The sequence below is a fragment of the Erpetoichthys calabaricus genome, chromosome 13, assembly GCF_900747795.2.
Source record: "Erpetoichthys calabaricus chromosome 13, fErpCal1.3, whole genome shotgun sequence".
Taxonomy (NCBI): Eukaryota; Metazoa; Chordata; class Cladistia; order Polypteriformes; family Polypteridae; genus Erpetoichthys; species Erpetoichthys calabaricus.
Genome location: NC_041406.2, coordinates 101819177 through 101836345, shown reverse-complemented (window position 1 = coordinate 101836345; position 17169 = coordinate 101819177). Strand labels below are relative to the sequence as shown.

The window sequence follows — 17169 nt, the reverse complement described above, 5'->3', positions numbered from 1 at the left end:
AAACAGCGAAGAGCAAAAAATTTATTAAACAATTGAGAACGGAGCGAGTTAAGCATACAAGCATGTTCATAAGGGAAACAAAGCACGGTGTAAAACGTAAGTTTAAATTAAGTTTATAGAAACGCTCCCGCTGCGGATTGCAATAACATATTCGCGAGATAAAAGTTTAATGAGAAGACACGAGGTATAAACGAACCACACGCCGTGGCGCAACGTTAGGGGCAACAGTTTCAACCATTCTATGATCTGCTTCTCGCAACTGAAAGACGGCACATGGCGGATGTTAGCCGACTTGCTGACCGCAACGTTAGGGGCTTCAACAATGGCGCTGACGCCACATCTCAGTGCCAACACTTTGCAGACTGTACTTAAAAGACACGCCCTCCTCACTGGACAGTTAAAAACACCAATCAAACTAACAATGACATCAACTATTACCCAATCAAAACTAGGAAAGGAGGCATCTTCATAAAATGCGTGTGGGATGATTTGCATGAGACGCTGCTTTAAAAAAAAAATTATAAAAAAAATACGGGATAAATCCCGTCCAGTATTGATTCAAAACGGGACGCGCAATTTCATTCTCAAACGCGGCACGATTCCGTATTTTAAAGGACGGGTGGCAACCCTACAGTGCCAGGTAACCACCCATACAATCACATTGTGATTCAGACTAGGAATGCAATGAATGTAATTACCCCGATCTACATACAAGGCGAAAGTCTTGCAACATTCAAAGATGATGGTTTGGGATAAGTACACCATACAACATAAAAGAGCTTATGAAGCCTTGAACCGAAAAAAGCAAGATCTCAGAGATCGTAAAAAAAAAAAATAGGAGGTAATGTCGTTTTACTCGCTGTACATTTTAGTCAAACATTACCAGTTATTCCACGAGGGAGACCAGCAGATGAACTCAACGCGTGTTTAAAATCCATGCTTCTCCCACGCTCTGTTATATGTCGCGTGTTCTCGGGTAGGTGCACCAAAAAATGTATACATTTAAGCATGTAATGGGCAAACAAAAAATGAGGTATACCCGAAGGCACTGCAGTAGTACTTAATGTAACTTTACTTCTTAAATGTTAATGTTTTACTGTTTAATAATTTATACGCTTCTTATATGTTGTTCAAATTCTTTTATCAAAATACCACTGACAGCGCAATGCACGATAACATGGAGTCAATACACCATACGCATCCGCCCACGGCTGCCCTGCTGTGCGCAGATAGGAGTTGATTCTACAATAAAATAAAATAAACATAAAAAGAGTAAAACAATCATCACCCATAAACCGTGTGTGTGTATATATGTGTATATATATATATGTTGATATGTGGATGTGTATATGTATATATATATATATATATATATATATATATATATATGTAGATAGATATATATATATATATATATATATATATATATATATATATATATATATATATATATATATATATATATATCTATCTACATATATATATATATATGTAGATATGTATATATATGTGTATATGTATATATATGTTTATATGTGTGTGTGTGTATTTTATATATATAAAACACAGCAACACTCATAACAATGACAACACAATTACATTGACAATCATGTTACGTTATTTTTAAAATGTTTCCTTTTTTTTTCATAACCTCTTTAACACACTAGTTCTCCGCTGCGAAGCGCGGGTATTTTGCTAGTAATGTATAAAATGGACAGATTTATCTACTGCATTGATCTGCTTTTTGGTGAATGGAGGTACTAACAACAGATTTTAAAGCACTTCTTCGGCACCCTAAAAGTATTGTTGTTTTGCTTTTGATCCTGTTCATTCCACTCCTGAATCTGAAATGCCTGATTTGCTGCTGTTTTAAATTGAAACTGTTAAGCATTCATTGTAGCAAACAAAGGCTAGTTTCCTTTCTCATTAAACATAACAGGGAATGTGTCATATTTATGATTTTCCTTTTATTATTATAACAGCTTTAAACAGCTTTAGTTTTAGGAAAGTTTACTTAGCTAACCCAACCAATGCGTGTATTTTGGAGGCCGCTTGCTTGACACAATTCCTTCAAAAAGCTGTAATGAAAAATAAGTATTAAGGTTGCATATTTGTTAAATCTGTAAAGGTGGAAAGAATTCTGTTTAATGTATGTTATTCTTTGACCACTGGACATCTGCTGCAGCACTTAACTGCCTGCTTCGCTCCGCAAATTATGCTCTGCACGCTTGATCTTCTACAAGCTGTTTTTTTAAAAGTTGATGTTAAAGTGTTTGCCAAATAAAAGTATAAGCAGGAAACACTTACATTACAGTATGCAACATTTAGTCCAATCGTTAACACCATTTGTGAATCATGAATAGACCCGCCATTTCTCAGCTTACATAAAATATGTAAAGTGGACACTTATTTCACATCTTTTGCACCCAAAGACCAGAAAGGCACATTGCAGAGCAGAGGGGTGGAGACTAAAATAATCATTAGTGATTTTGTGTGGGTTTGCTATGTGTTACAGGTATGTGAATCATCCTGATTCCATTTTTCTCTTTAATATGTTACTTTTCATGCACAAAAAAAAAACCTGTTTTTTTTTTTTTTTTTTTTTTTTTTTAAAAAGGCTGATTTCCAAGTGAAGCTGTGTCAGTGCATGTGGCATAAGCATAAGCAAATGCACTGTGAACAAAAGAGAAAGCAGAAATGTTAATAATAATGATAATGAAACTTACAAGGACACATTATTTGTATTATAAGTATTCGAACACTAATTTTTGTATAATTTGGCAACTCTAGGTTACAGGCCAGTTATGTCACCTACAGTAATCTAATTAGGTCTGTCTGTGGTAATGTTTGTGAAGGCTTATACAATTAAATTTTGAAATCTGCCCTAAACTTAACCGGGAGCCAGTGTAAGGATTTAAGAACTGGAGTTATGTGTTCGTATTTTCTTGTTCTTGTAATAATTCTTGCAGCCGCATTTTGGATTAACTGGAGGCTGTATAAAGAACAGTTTGAACATCCAGTGAACACCGCATTGTAGTAGTCAATCCTACTAGAAATAAATGCATGAATTAATTTCTCAGAATCCTGTTTATTTAGAAAGAGCCTTAATTTCCTAACATTTTTAAGATGGAAGAAACATGTTTTGGACAACTTTGTAATATGCGCTTTAAATTACATGCTAGAATCAAAGATAACTCCTAGATTGCGGGCTGATTCAGTAAAATTAATGGGGATTCCAACTGAGTTAAATGATGACAAAATATTGTCGTGATCAGCATAATTCCCTCCAACAATTAACATCTCTGTTTTATCTGTATTTAAAGACAAGTAGTTCTCATTCATCCACTCCTTTCATTCACTAACACAACTAATTAAAGACAACATCGGAGAAACTTCATTTGATCTAAATGAAAGGTATAACTGGGTGTCATCTGCATACGAGTGAAAATTAACATTATGTTTCCTAATGAGAGATCCCAGTGGAAGCATGTAAAGTGAAAACAGTAAAGGTCCCAGTACTGAGCCCTGCGGGACACCATATTGAACTTCTATGTATAATGATGGAGTACTGTCAGCACATTTCTGTACAAATTGGAATAGATTTGATAAATAAGAACTTGACCAAGTGAGCACGGTGCCTGTAAGCACAACGTCATTTTCTAGCCTGTGCAGTAAAATAGAATGGTCGATGGTATCAAATGCTGCACTTAAGTCCAACAACATAATTACAGTGGAGTTTCCTTCATCAGAGGATATCAGAATGTCGTTTACAACATGTCATCATTGTCAACATAACATCATTCTTTAAAAATCATCTCTTTGCTAAAAGTTTATTTTCCAAGATGCTAATTGTGTGAAGAGTCCTATGTACTTGTGTAAAACAAAACTTTACAAATAAACATGGTTTTAAAAAGTTGCTTTCGTGTAACTCTCCACCCTCCATATAAAGTTAGGCTTACTGGAAAGCATACCTAGACTACCAGGTTTGCAAAGCTTGTAGCCCAGCAGACTATCAAATACATTTACAATTTGTTTAGCCCCAATAATGGTTATTTTAGCCTATGGCAGTAAACGGCTGAATGGATACTTTTGTTCTTTTCAATCTAGTTTTCTGATAGTTTGCCTAGAAGGCATTTTTAACAGTGTATTTTTTGTCTTTTTTTTTTTTTAGGACTGCAATTTGGCCTGCCATACTAAATTTAATTTAATGGCACATTTACAGGGAAGCAGGCATAAAAAGGTATTTTTTTTTTCTGTTTTTTCAAGTACCTGAAAAATGAACTTTGTGTCACTCTTGGAGAAATCGCCATCATCTCTGAACTGTCTTATTTGTCCAATACATACAAGTTATATGAAAAAGAAAATACACCCTCTTACTGTTGTAAGGTTTTGTGTCTCAGGACATTAAAAAAAAATATATATCAGCACAAGTAATGTTGGTGTTGAAAATAATCATGTTAATTAAATTTGACATCATGTTGAATTTGATGAAACAGTGGGAAAAAAAATTCATTGTCAGAAAAGGCTAGAAACACACAGACATTAGAGATGTTGTAGAAGTGGTAGAAAGTGGCTTTCTGTAATGTATGTAGAGAGAAAAACATGATGGTCAAATTTTTAAGAGAAGTTGATAGTGTAAATGTAATATTGCCTATAATGAGAGAAAATATATCTATTTATTGAGCTACAGGTTAAACTCTTTTGTTGCAGTTTAAGTCAAGAGGTTGTCATCTATGTAGCATATATTTATGCAAGGCAAGTTATGATCCAGGTGGACTCTGGAGATCACCCATTTTTAACAGTAAACTAAATCTGAATTGCTTTTTTTCTCTTTCACTTTTGCAGTTACGTAGCTATTGGAAGATGCATATATACATTGTTAGACTCATGACTTCCATATCCTACTGATGCCATTTAAGAATTGATGATTATTGTTACTGTTTTATTTTTTCCCAATTTCTGAATTATGGTAATTATGCTTCAGTTCAAATCAAAACTGGATTTCCCTATACAGTGGAACCTCGGGTCACGGCCGTAATTCGTTCCAAAACTCTGGTCGCAACCCAATTTGGTCATGACCCGAAGTAATTTCCTCCATAGGATTGTATGTAAATACAATTAATCCGTTCTGGACCATACAAGCTGTATGTAAATATATATATGCTCGCTCACGCTCTCTTTCTCGCTCGCACGCTCTCTCTCTGTCTTGCTCGCTTGCGCTGTCTCTCACTCTCTCTCGCTCGCTGCACAGGGATAGACTGAGCACGTGCGGAAATCATCGGCGCATACGAACCGGAAGGGAAATTGTCTTGTTCGTCACCCGAGTATGTGGTCGTGAACAGATGCAAAAGTTTGGCGAAATTTTTGGTCATAACCCGATTTGTACGTGGTCCGAGACATTCGTGACCCGAGGTTCCACTGTATAGGTAGCTTGTTTTACTTGTTTTTATATCAGTTTTTTAAGGGGATGTCTGTTTCTTATCCCCTCTTAGGTTCAATGGCAAGTTTCAGTTGGTTTAAAATCAGTTAGTGTACAGGTTTGCCTTGTAGCTGGTTCCTTCCTTATTCTTGACACTACGCACATACTATTATAGTTCAGCATGTTTGGTACTTTGGAGTTTGATGTATCTTTGCACATATGAAGAACAAAGACAATTAAAACTTTTGTTTTACGGCCTGCCCTGCTCATGTGTTGTATTATTTTTTTATGTCACTAAATAAAAATAAGAGTAGATAGTATATGAGCAGATTGAAAGTCCTGTTAAATATTTTTTATCATGTATTTTATTACATCATAAAAAAGAAAATTACTTTAACCAACTCCATATGTTATAATGATTGCATAATATGTTTCAACGTATCGGAACCTGTTGAAGTGCTGTATTTAATGGCCTAAAATTCCATGTGGCAGTTTTGAACGCTTACTTAATAATAGACCTTTAAAGTTTTTGAAAGTTTTCTTTTAAGAATATTTAAACGTATTCCTCATAAATTATGATTGGTTTTACATTTTTATTTGTAATAAAGTCTTTTTAAATGATGTGTCTCAAATTTGTATCTAATATCATTTTTATGCTTATTTTTTTGGACTGATTTTTTCCATCATCCTATGGAGCAGCGACTGAAAAGAATAAGTCCTCTGAGTAAGTATATGAAAAAGTTCTAATGTTTTTTTCAATTAAAGACATCTTCCAAACTGTTCACATCTTTAACAAGACTTTCTATCTACTGAAGAGAGAGTCAGGGGGAATAAAAACAGACAGCTTGTTAATTTTGTGCTATTGGTTTTTGATTTTGTACCAGTAGTCCACTCATATCAGTGGGTCAGCCTTTACACGATTAGACAAAAGTTTGCTTTGGAATGGATTATATACTCCACAGATAAAATTTTTAATGCAGTAGTTTTCGGTGGTGACCAACGTTGTACCACAACAAACACTATGAAAAGGTAAGTGAAAAAAATCTTGCATTACTTGTTTAGCATAATCCATGTGTTAAGTCATCTAGTTGAATGCTTACAACATCCCAATCACACACACTTTTTCTAAAATATAAAACTAAAAGAAAAATGAGTGAAAACTTTATCAGAAAGAGAATATGCCTTGTACTGACTGCATATCTGAGATGCTTCAACAAACTGAATGTCAGTTAATGCATGCAGTTTCACAGACTGCTGCTAAGTAATCCCAAGGTATCCCAGTTATGGATATGAATGTAAATTTAACAATGGAAGGCTGGTCTACAATTAAATTCTTGGTCGTACCTGAGTGCATTCCCTTTTTGCTTATTAGAGCATATTACGAAGGTGGTTTATTTACCAAATATGTTTGTAAAAATATGCATTTTGAAAGCATACAAATAGGTGACATGAAATGTATATTATGCAACACAAGTGATGCGAGATATTTTTTGTGTGTATTTTTTATATTGTTTGTTCTTGTCCAACATTGGTAACCATACATGCCAGTTATATCAGAAACTTTATCTGTGCTCTGCATAAAAATTACATTCAAAATTTTCTTGTAATACATGTTTCAAGGGTTTGTTTTTTGACATCTAATTAATGCAGAAAATTAATTCTGAAGCTATAAACAAATGAACACTAATCAGTTTTAGTTTAATATTTATTATATTAAGTCTCTAAAGTGAAAATATATTTGTAAATAATAGTAAATTAAATTTTACTAAATAGTATAGCACAAACATAATACATTGTGCCTTTTTTCTTGAAAAAATCAGACAGGCAGGTTCAGAATCCACTATGTGAATTTGGAAAAGGATCACAATGTAATAAACTAGCTACTGGTAAGTGAACTTAACTATTCATATGTTTTATCTCTGTCATGTCACATTTTCTGTTTGTACACTTGCTATTCGTACTGTACTTGACTCAGTGCTCAGCAAATGAATTGGCCCACATTTCATTGGTTAACATGCTAGTCCATTCCAGCAACTGCTTTTCATGCAGTTGCACTACTAAATGTGGCAGTATTAGAGTAGATAAATTTTATTCATCCCACGGGGAAAATTAGAAGCATGCAGCAGCAGAAACATAAAAAATAAGGATGCATACTCACTGGACAGATAATACAGCCAGCCAATTAATCGATAAATAAATACAAATAAACTTAATAAGTACATTAGGTGGAAGCATTGAATTGCCTGATAGTAGTGGGTAGAAAAGACCCCCAGAAGCACTTCTTAGCACACTGTTGAGGAATGAGCCTGTGGCTAAAAGTGCTCCAAGATAGCGCCTTCTGGAGGGGATAGAGTGGATTTTTAGGATGGCATCTGATTTTGCCATCATCTTTTCCAGAACAGTGTCCATTGTGTACAGAGTTTGCTCTGTGATGGAACAAGCTTTCCTCATAAGTTCAGGTATTAAGTTTCTTTTGAGCTCAGTTTGCTTTCCCATGAGACAGTAGTGTAGTGCAGTTTTCTCTGGCCCTTCTTGTACAGTGCTACTGTGTACTTATAGCTCTGCACCACTTCCACATCCTTCCACTGAGTTGTGACTATTCTCAGAAGCTTCTTGGCACAGCTGAAGTCCACCAGCAGCATTTTTGTCTTGCTGATATTGAATTGCAGGTTGTTGTTGCACCACAAGACAAAGTTCACTACAACCTTATTGTACTCTGACTTGTATCCATTATTAATGCAGCCTATGGATGAGTCATCTGAAAATTCTGTAGATGACAAATGCTGGCATTGTGCTGTGTTGTCAGACCAGTCCAGTTTGTTGCTTATGTGAATCCCCAGGTACTTGAAGCTCTGTACCACTTTCATGTCCTCCTTGGCACTCACTACAAGCTACACGGGTTAATTAACATAATTAAAAAAATGCAGTTTTAGGTGGATAATTCCTTAAGATTTTCAGATATCTTAATACCAAATTTTAATTTTTTTAATAGGTATTATTTACTCCGTTATGAATGAGGGGACCACATCAGCAATAATACCAATTTAGGTTCATTGGCAATAAATAATATAACTAAACCAGGAAAAATGTCTTTTTTTTATTTTGCTATTAGCAGATGTAACTGATTAGGGAAAGCTCCAATCCAAATTGATTTAAAAAAGCATTGATGATAAAGTAAAAAGTGTTGTTTTTTTTTGGTTTTCATTCCTTGATGTAATATAGTGCACATTGCCTGTTAGGCACATCATATTTTTAAGGTAGTTTTTTTTTTTTTTTTTTTAAATAAAGAATATGTTCAATCGTAAAAGACATTGTGAATATATTTCTGAGATTTGTTTTTTTTAATTTTTATATTATTTTAGGAATGTTTAATACATTAAAAGTGTTATACTTATTAATAGATTAAATTTAGAGAAACATTTCACCTTTAATTTGATTGATATTAATAACTGAATAGCTTTTCTTCACACATATCAAAGATGTACATATTAGGTTGATTGGCTACTATAAATCATCCCAGTATGAATGAGAATGTGTATGTATATGATAGGGATGTGCATTGGTCTGGTATTCTGTCCAGGGTTGATTCCCACTTTGTACCCAGTTTTGATGAATAGATAACCTTCTCTTCTAACTTTGAACTGGATGAGCAGGATAGAAAGTGAACTGATGAATAATAAGATGAAATAAGAAACTTTATTACATTGGTTCTTTTATTTTTTTCCGTCTTTCATGCCTGAGATGTTAACCTGCTTTACCACTAGTGGCTGAGCACCACATTTTAAAAGTGATATTGGGTAAGATGGGAGGGTTGTGTTAGTTCTTACGTAAATGTGTAATTGTTACAAAGCGGTGAACAGATAAGCAGACATCCAATATAGAAGTTTATTAATATTATATGTACTCTGCACATCTTGCGTGAAATTGTTGACAAAATAAGTCAAAATTGTTAATACATGTAAACAAGTATTTTGAATATTTATGTTCTGTCATTAAATTGTATCTGATTTAAAATTGTAACTATCTTTTCACTCTCTGTCAGCTGGTAATAGATGTTTCAGAGGTTTGTTTTTTGACATCTAATTCATGCACTAAATTATTTCTCCATAATACAAATAAATTGTAATCGCTAAACACTGCTAATAATTCTGGTTCTATTTTAATTTATTTCATTCTATAAAACTAAAAATGTCTCATCAGTTAAATTATATTCAGTTTTTATTATACAGTATTTTCTTAATATCACTAAAGTAATAATATATTTTTTTAATGATTGAAAAAAAAAAAACTTGCACTTAATAAATCATAGTACACCATGCTTTTTTCTTTCAGAAGTAATAGAAGAAACAGATAATCAAGTTCAGAATCCACTAAGTGAATCTTTGACAGATCTAGAGAGTTCCAAACCAGTCATTGGTGAGTGAACTTGATTGTTTCTTGCATTTCAGAAAGTTAAAAACAAACACTAATCAAGTTTAGTTTATTATTTATTATATTTTTTAAGTCTCTAAAGAGAAAACATTTTTGTAAATGATAGTAAATCAAAATTTTCTAAATATATTATAGAACAAACATAGTATGTTGTTTGTTTTTTCTTTCAGGTGTAATAAAAAAATCAGACAAGCAAGTTCAGAATCCACTCTATGAATTTGTAAAAAATTCACAACGTAGTGAACCGGTTATTGGTAAGTGTACTTGATTATACACATTTTATGAAAACAATTTATAAGGTGGCAACTCAGGATCTTTTATTAAGACAATATTAGATTCACCTGGCCCTGTAGCTAATATCTCTCCTGGTCTTGGTTTCCTTCAAGAATATCATCTATTCTTGCTCACATTCTTTTGCCTTTAATTTTTGAATAGTTAATTCGATTACATAATTTTGATACCTATATTTTACAAAACAATGACAAATTCTGATATACAGTGCATCCGGAAAGTATTCACAGCGCATCACTTTTTCCACATTTTGTTATGTTACAGCCTTAGTCCAAAATGGATTAAATTCATTTTTTTCCTCACAATTCTACACATAACACCCCATAATGACAACGTGAAAAAAGTTTACTTGAGTTTTTTGCAAATTTATTAAAAATAAACAAATTGAGAAAGCACATGTACATAAGTATTCACAGCCTTTGCCATGAAGCTCAAAATTGAGCTCAGGTGCATCCTGTTTCCCCTGATCATCCTTGAGATGTTTCTGCAGCTTAATTGGAGTCCACCTGTGGTAAATTCAGTTGATTGGACATGATTTGGAAAGGCACACACCTGTCTATATAAGGTCCCACAGTTGACAGTTCATGTCAGAGCACAAACCAAGCATGAAGTCAAAGGAATTGTCTGTAGACCTCCGAGACAGGATTGTCTCGAGGCACATATCTGGGGAAGGTTACAGAAAAATTTCTGCTGCTTTGAAGGTCCCAATACAATACAATACAATACAGTTTATTTTTGTATAGCCCAAAATCACACAGGAAGTGCCGCAATGGGCTTTAACAGGCCCTGCCTCTTGACAGCCCCCCAGCCTTGACTCTCTAAGAAGACAAGGAAAAACTCCCAAAAAAACCTAGTAGGGAAAAATGGAAGAAACCTTGGGAAAGGCAGTTCAGAGAGAGACCCCTTTCCAGGTAGATTGGGCGTGCAGTGGGTGTCAAAAGAAGGGGGTCAATACAATACAGTACAGTACACAGAACAATTTCTCAATATAGTAAGAAATAAAAAAAAAAAAAAAATATATAAATTTTAGAAGTACAGAGCAGAATTTAACAGTAGATGATATATCCCATAATAAGATTTGTATTTGTATAGAGTCCTGGAGACCTCATCCTTCAAGCTGCCTCCCCCATTTGGCCATTCCACAGCTGAAACAGTGCTGGGCCAGCCAATCCGATGAAAGGACCCCTCTCTCCCACGATTCCTGCGATCCTCCATCTGGGATGACTTTTCCTTAGGCAGGCAAAACAACTTGGCAGGTGGGCCGTGGCACCAAGTGCCACATTTGAGTACCGAGAAGAAAAACAGAATAAGTGAGGGTTAGTATACAATTATAACTGTCATGTTACTTATGTTTAAGTGCTAATGACTAACAACAGAGATGCAGTCTGTACAGTTAATCAGCAGCTCTAGTCAGGATATGCTAAACTGAAGTAGTGAGTCTTCAGCCGGGATTTAGCACAGTGGCCTCCATCATCCGTAAGCGGAAGAAGTTCGAAACCACCAGGACTCTTCCTAGAACTGGCCGGCCATCTAAACTGAGCGATCAGGGGAGAAGGGCCTTAGTCAGGGAGGTGACCAAGAACCCGATGGTCACTCTGTCAGAGCTCCAGAGGTTCTCTGTGGAGAGAGGAGAACCTTGCAGAAGGACAACCATCTCTGCAGCAATCCACCAATCAGGCCTGTATGGTAGAGTGGCCAGACGGATGCCACTCCTTAGTAAAAGGCACATGGCAGCCCGCCTGGAGTTTGTCAAAAGGCACCTGAAGGACTCTCAGACCATGAGAGAGAAAATTCTCTGGTCTGATGAGACAAAGATTGAACTCTTTGGTGTGAATGCCAGGCGTCACGTTTGGAGGAAACCTGGCACCATCCCTACAGTGAAGCATGGTGGTGGTAGCATCATGCTGTGGAGATGTTTTTCAGCGGCAGGAACTGGGAGACTAGTCAGGATAAAGGGAAAGGTGACTGCAGCAATGTACAGAGACATCCTGGATGAAAACCTGCTCTTGACCTCAGACTGGGGCGACAGTTCATCTTTCAGCAGGACAACGACCCTAAGCAAACAGCCAAGGTATCAAAGGAGTGGCTTCAGGACAACTCTGTGAATGTCCTTGAGTGGCCCAGCCAGAGCCCAGACTTGAATCCAATTGAACATCTCTGGAGAGATCTTAAACTGGCTGTGCACCGACGCTTCCCATCCAACCTGATGGAGCTTGAGAGGTGCTGCAAAGAGGAATGGGCGAAACTGGCCAAGGATAGGTGTGCCAAGCTTGTGGCATCATATTCAAAAAGACTTGAGGCTGTAATTGCTGCCAAAGGTGCATCTACAAAGTATTGAGCAAAGGCTGTGAGTACTTATGTACATGTGACTTCTCAGTTTTTTTATTTTTAATAAATTTGCAAAAACCTCAAGTAAACTTTATTCACATTGTCACTATGGGGTGTTGTGTGCAGAATTCTGAGGAAAAAAATGAATTTAATCCATTTTGGACTAAGGCTGTAACATAACAAAAGGTGGAAAAAGTGATGCGCTGTGAATACTTTCCAGATGTACTGTATTTTAATTCAAACATTCACAGTCAAGTAAAAAGTTAAGATAAATAAAACAAAACATCATACATTGTTGTTAAATTTCTGGTAACTCATTTGAACTTGGTAAATAAATGGATCGTGTGTATCATTAATTAGGTATGGTATACAAATTAAATAACTTGCTTTTTTATTAAAAACATTGTGTGTCCACTTTAATAACCTTTTGCTTAAAACAGTATGATTAAATGTGTCCACTGATCTGCACAGCTAATTTTTTAAAGTGAAACTCTATTGTTCTAATTAACAGGTCTAAATCACATCGTACAGTTTCTTTGTACTTCAGAAAATGTGAGTCCCCTGTATTTCTGCAAATTGTGTGGTGCTTTGTTACGTATTGATATAATTTTTCATGTCACTGGCTTGACTCATCGGAATAATTATTTGGTAAGTAAATACCTGCATTACCAATCCTGTATCAATATGCATTATATGCAGAGTCTTTAATATCGTCGATCAATATGTTAATAGGTTAAAGGATTTAGGTTGAGTTCCTGTAATCCTTGAAGCACACTATACAAAGGTTGTGATCATATGTAATATGCAGATAATAGATTCATGGGTAAATCAAGTGCTTTAATAATAATAATAATAATTCATTACATTTATATAGCGCTTTTCTCAGTACTCAAAGCGCTATCTACACAGGGAGGAACTGGGAAGCGAACCCACAATCTTCCACAGTCTCCTTACTGCAAAGCAAAAGCACTACCACTGCGCCACCTGTGAGATCTTTAGATCTTTGCTTAGATGTAGTTGTAGCCACCGTTGTCATGTTCACTGCAAGTGTATTCAGTGCCTTCTGTTGCAGAAAACATGCATCTCTTTTGAACATGAGAATCGTAATCTTGTCCCACTGTAGTTAAACAAAAAAAAAATTCAAAGTAGGCAATGACATATTATTCCATGTTTAGAAACTCCACTTTAGAACAATATAAAATTTTCTATCGTGTATAGATCTAGTCAACAATACAATACAAAAAACAGAGGCAAGTTTTAAGGGTTTTTATTTAGTCATGTTTACAAAACAACACATGAAATTTACAATTTTGACATACAGACTGGACCTGGTGTGAAGAGTTCAGCCACATGGTTTGGGATGTAAGTTGGGGTTCGGGGCAGCTTGATGCCTGCATCTCTGTTAAATCTGCTATCTTTAACAGGCCTGGTATACCACTAAAGTATAGCATAATGAGCACTTTTTCCTACAGGATGCAGCAATACATACATTTCTGTAATAAAGATATGATTAAACACTCTGTGAAGGTAGTATGATCTAAGTCCAAGATTTAGCAATTATATTTTTGGGGTGCAAATACTCTTGCTCTCTCTGTCTCTCTCCAATTACATCACTTTTTAATAATGTATATAGTTAAATCCCTTCACCTGTTGGCTTACCAGGAGCTGAGTTGCTGTCCTGCCATTCTCATATAAATATATTTCAACGCCTGCATTCAAGTTGGTGTCCTTAAATCAGGTCTCGACAAAATATATTAGAGAGCTTTCACGGTACTTATGGAGGCATTGCATTGATGGTCTCAGCTCATCCAGTTTATTCCATACAGTTTAAGGACTGTGCATGATAACTCATGATGGTAATTGGCAATGGTGGTTTAAAACTTCTCTGTCTTAGTCATACTCAAAGTCCACCTCCCGTTTTTCACTTTTGGGGTTTTGTAGGTTTCAATTCACTCAAGATGGTGCCAGTACAAGGCATGTTAATAGTGACTAGTCTCATTGATAGCAGTATGTCAGTACATGAACCATGCCAGGAACCACTTGGGATTTCCCAATGAATTCCATAAGTGATAACAATCAATATTAGGAAACTTTCACAAATATTTGTAAACATTCTATGAAAAAGAAACTACAGCAGATGGACTGACAGGTAATAGAAATTAAAGAAACAATGAAAAAAATTTAGATCGAATAGAAAACGCAAAGAGATTAACCAAGCCGTGTGCTGCCGTTCAGCGACCATAGAATCTCTTCAACAAAAGACGGGTTCTTAAACTGAAAGATGACTTATTGTGAAAAGTTTTAGAATTTGTCTGGAAAAAAATTCCCAAAAGGCTAAGAGGCTTTAAGAAGCAGTTGTTTACATTTTCAAAAGAGAAGCTCAATAAAAAAGATCTAATCATTGTTAAAACTGGGACAGTTGGGTGAAAATAATATTTAGAATGAAATTTAAAGGTCACCTTTAAAGCGGTTTCACTTGGTAGTGAAGAATATTCTTTTCTATTTAAAAATATGTTACAGGTCTTCACTGTTGCTGTTAATACATTTTTAATTCCTTACTGCTTAATTTAAAAGCCAAATGTTGAACACTTTATTTTTGTCCCCTGATAGTTTGTTGTATTTGTATGACGCTAAGGTTTACAGATGAACAGCAGTAGCCTTCAGCTGTTTTAATCTAAAATTGATTAATTAGATCACTTTTGATATTTTCAGTATGTTACTTATAACACTGTTATAATGAACCTCTAAATATTTGAAAATTTTGGAAGAGATAAAAAATGTTTTCCGTTAGAGCTGCTGATCAATAATCCTTTCTGTGATTAAATTTTTTAACGCAAAAGGCATTCATTTTGTCTGGTTAATTTGATCATGCTTTATATGTAAAGAAGCAGTGCCAAATGAAACCAAATCTATTATTAGTAGTCACGGGACACGAGTGCTTGATTGTTTCCTGTGTTGTTTCTAAATAAAGAACTTCATCTGCACACACCAGTACGACTGTCATGTGTTCCTTACAATAAGGGATTGTCGTGTATTGGAACATAATACATACCGTGACTTAAGTGAAGAAAATAACAAGAGAACAAATAAACTTATACCGTTTCTACAAGAAGAGTGAATGAGTTTCATTTTCTTGTCACACTAATGTTGCAGATTGACAATCACTGTTCAGTGAGTGAGATTGTAGAGTAGAGGTGGGCAGCTTGTTCCAACAACTAGAAGCTACATATAAAAAGAGTCAGGATTGAGATTTAATGTCATGCAGAGGTGGCACCACCAGGTACTGTTCACTTGTAGACCTGAGCTGGTGAAAAGGAGCATAGCACCTCACCAGTGCCTCCAAATACACAGTTGCTCACCCATTGATTAATGTGTAGGCAAGCATCAAGAATTTGAACTTAATGCATGCTACTGCAATGAGCCAATGTAGCTACCTAAAGAGAGGAGTGACATGCGTCCATCTTGGCTGGTTGAATACAAGATGGACCGCTGAATTTTGAACCATCTGCTGTGGTTTTATTGCATGTGAAGGTCCTCCTGCTAGTAGCGAGTTACAGTAATCCAGATGTGACAGTACAAAACCATGGATCAGAAGTTTTAATGCATACTCATTCAGATAAGGTCTGATTTTGTGGATATTATACATATTCGGAAGTGATACATTCTGTGACAATGTGCAATTTAACAATTCTAAATAAATAGCCCTATCCGATGCATATTTAGTAGTTTTTTCAGTTTGTCATTTGCTATTTAAAAGCCTAATTTGTAAAAGTTTCAATCTAATTAATGACTTCTCCTCTCAAGGAAACTGCTATGGAATTGCCTCTTGTATATCATGTAGTTAAGTGCATCCAGGGCTGATTGTGCACAAAAGCTGAACCATGATTTCATGTTTCTGTTTTTTTAATATTTAATTGTTTATGTAATTATTTGTTCTTTTGGTATGCTATCTTGCAACACTGCAGTTCAAACCATATTGCTTTTCTCAAATATTTTAGCATTCCCCAAGGGATTGGGTGGTGTTTGGTGGTTATTGTGCAAAACTGTTCAGTAAACATGCCAGAATAATTTTTTATGCATAGGAAAGTGATTATTAAACTGTTTTATATTACAAATTATTTACTGAGTTGTTTCTGCTTTATAGAAAAATATTTATATGCTTGAAGGAAATATGATAAATTGAGATTTATATGCAGTTAATTTCGATTAAAAAGTTTAATCACACAATTAATCACAATTAAATATTTTAATCAAACAGCAGCCCTACTTTTAATTTTTAGTGTATGTGCACTTTTTAGTAAGCAAAGTAGGCAAGGAGAGTGTTTTTAAATTTGCTGCCTATTAAATGTTTGTTGCATTTTCTAATACCAGTTAACATTTATACAGTTTTTCCATGATTGTGGCTAAAGAGTTTATTTACTTTTAGCAAAATCTATATCCAGAAATAGTATCATGTGAAGAAAATGAAGTGAAGCCTATGAAAGTGAATACATTTCTCAAACAGAAGGCTATGATGGTTGAGCAAATGGAGGGACATGGTAAAATACAGGTGATTTTTTTTTCATTATTATTATTTGTCTTTCTGTCACATTTGGAAACAAATGTGTGCATGAGTGGGTCTTGAAAAGATTATCATCATTTTCAGAGGTCTAGGTGATAATATGATAATGATAACTACTCAGTATTTTAAATTCCTCAAT

The 17169-nt window shown here is 35.0% G+C and overlaps 1 protein-coding gene across 6 annotated transcripts in view; it reads left to right on the top strand.

Moving 5' to 3' along the window:
- LOC114663544 (uncharacterized) overlaps positions 1-17169 on the top strand; it is a 314220-nt gene that overhangs the window by 14489 nt on the left and 282562 nt on the right. For 5 of the 6 annotated variants that reach the window (XM_051935942.1, XM_051935943.1, XM_051935941.1 and 2 more), the window contains exons 3-9: positions 4172-4240; positions 6119-6143; positions 7240-7305; positions 9752-9835; positions 10021-10104; positions 12981-13117; positions 16896-17018. In XM_051935942.1, coding sequence (XP_051791902.1) covers positions 4172-4240; positions 6119-6143; positions 7240-7305; positions 9752-9835; positions 10021-10104; positions 12981-13117; positions 16896-17018 — 588 coding nt within the window. The remainder of the gene's footprint in view (positions 1-4171; positions 4241-6118; positions 6144-7239; positions 7306-9751; positions 9836-10020; positions 10105-12980; positions 13118-16895; positions 17019-17169) is intronic. The other variant, XM_051935945.1, reaches the window with a different exon arrangement.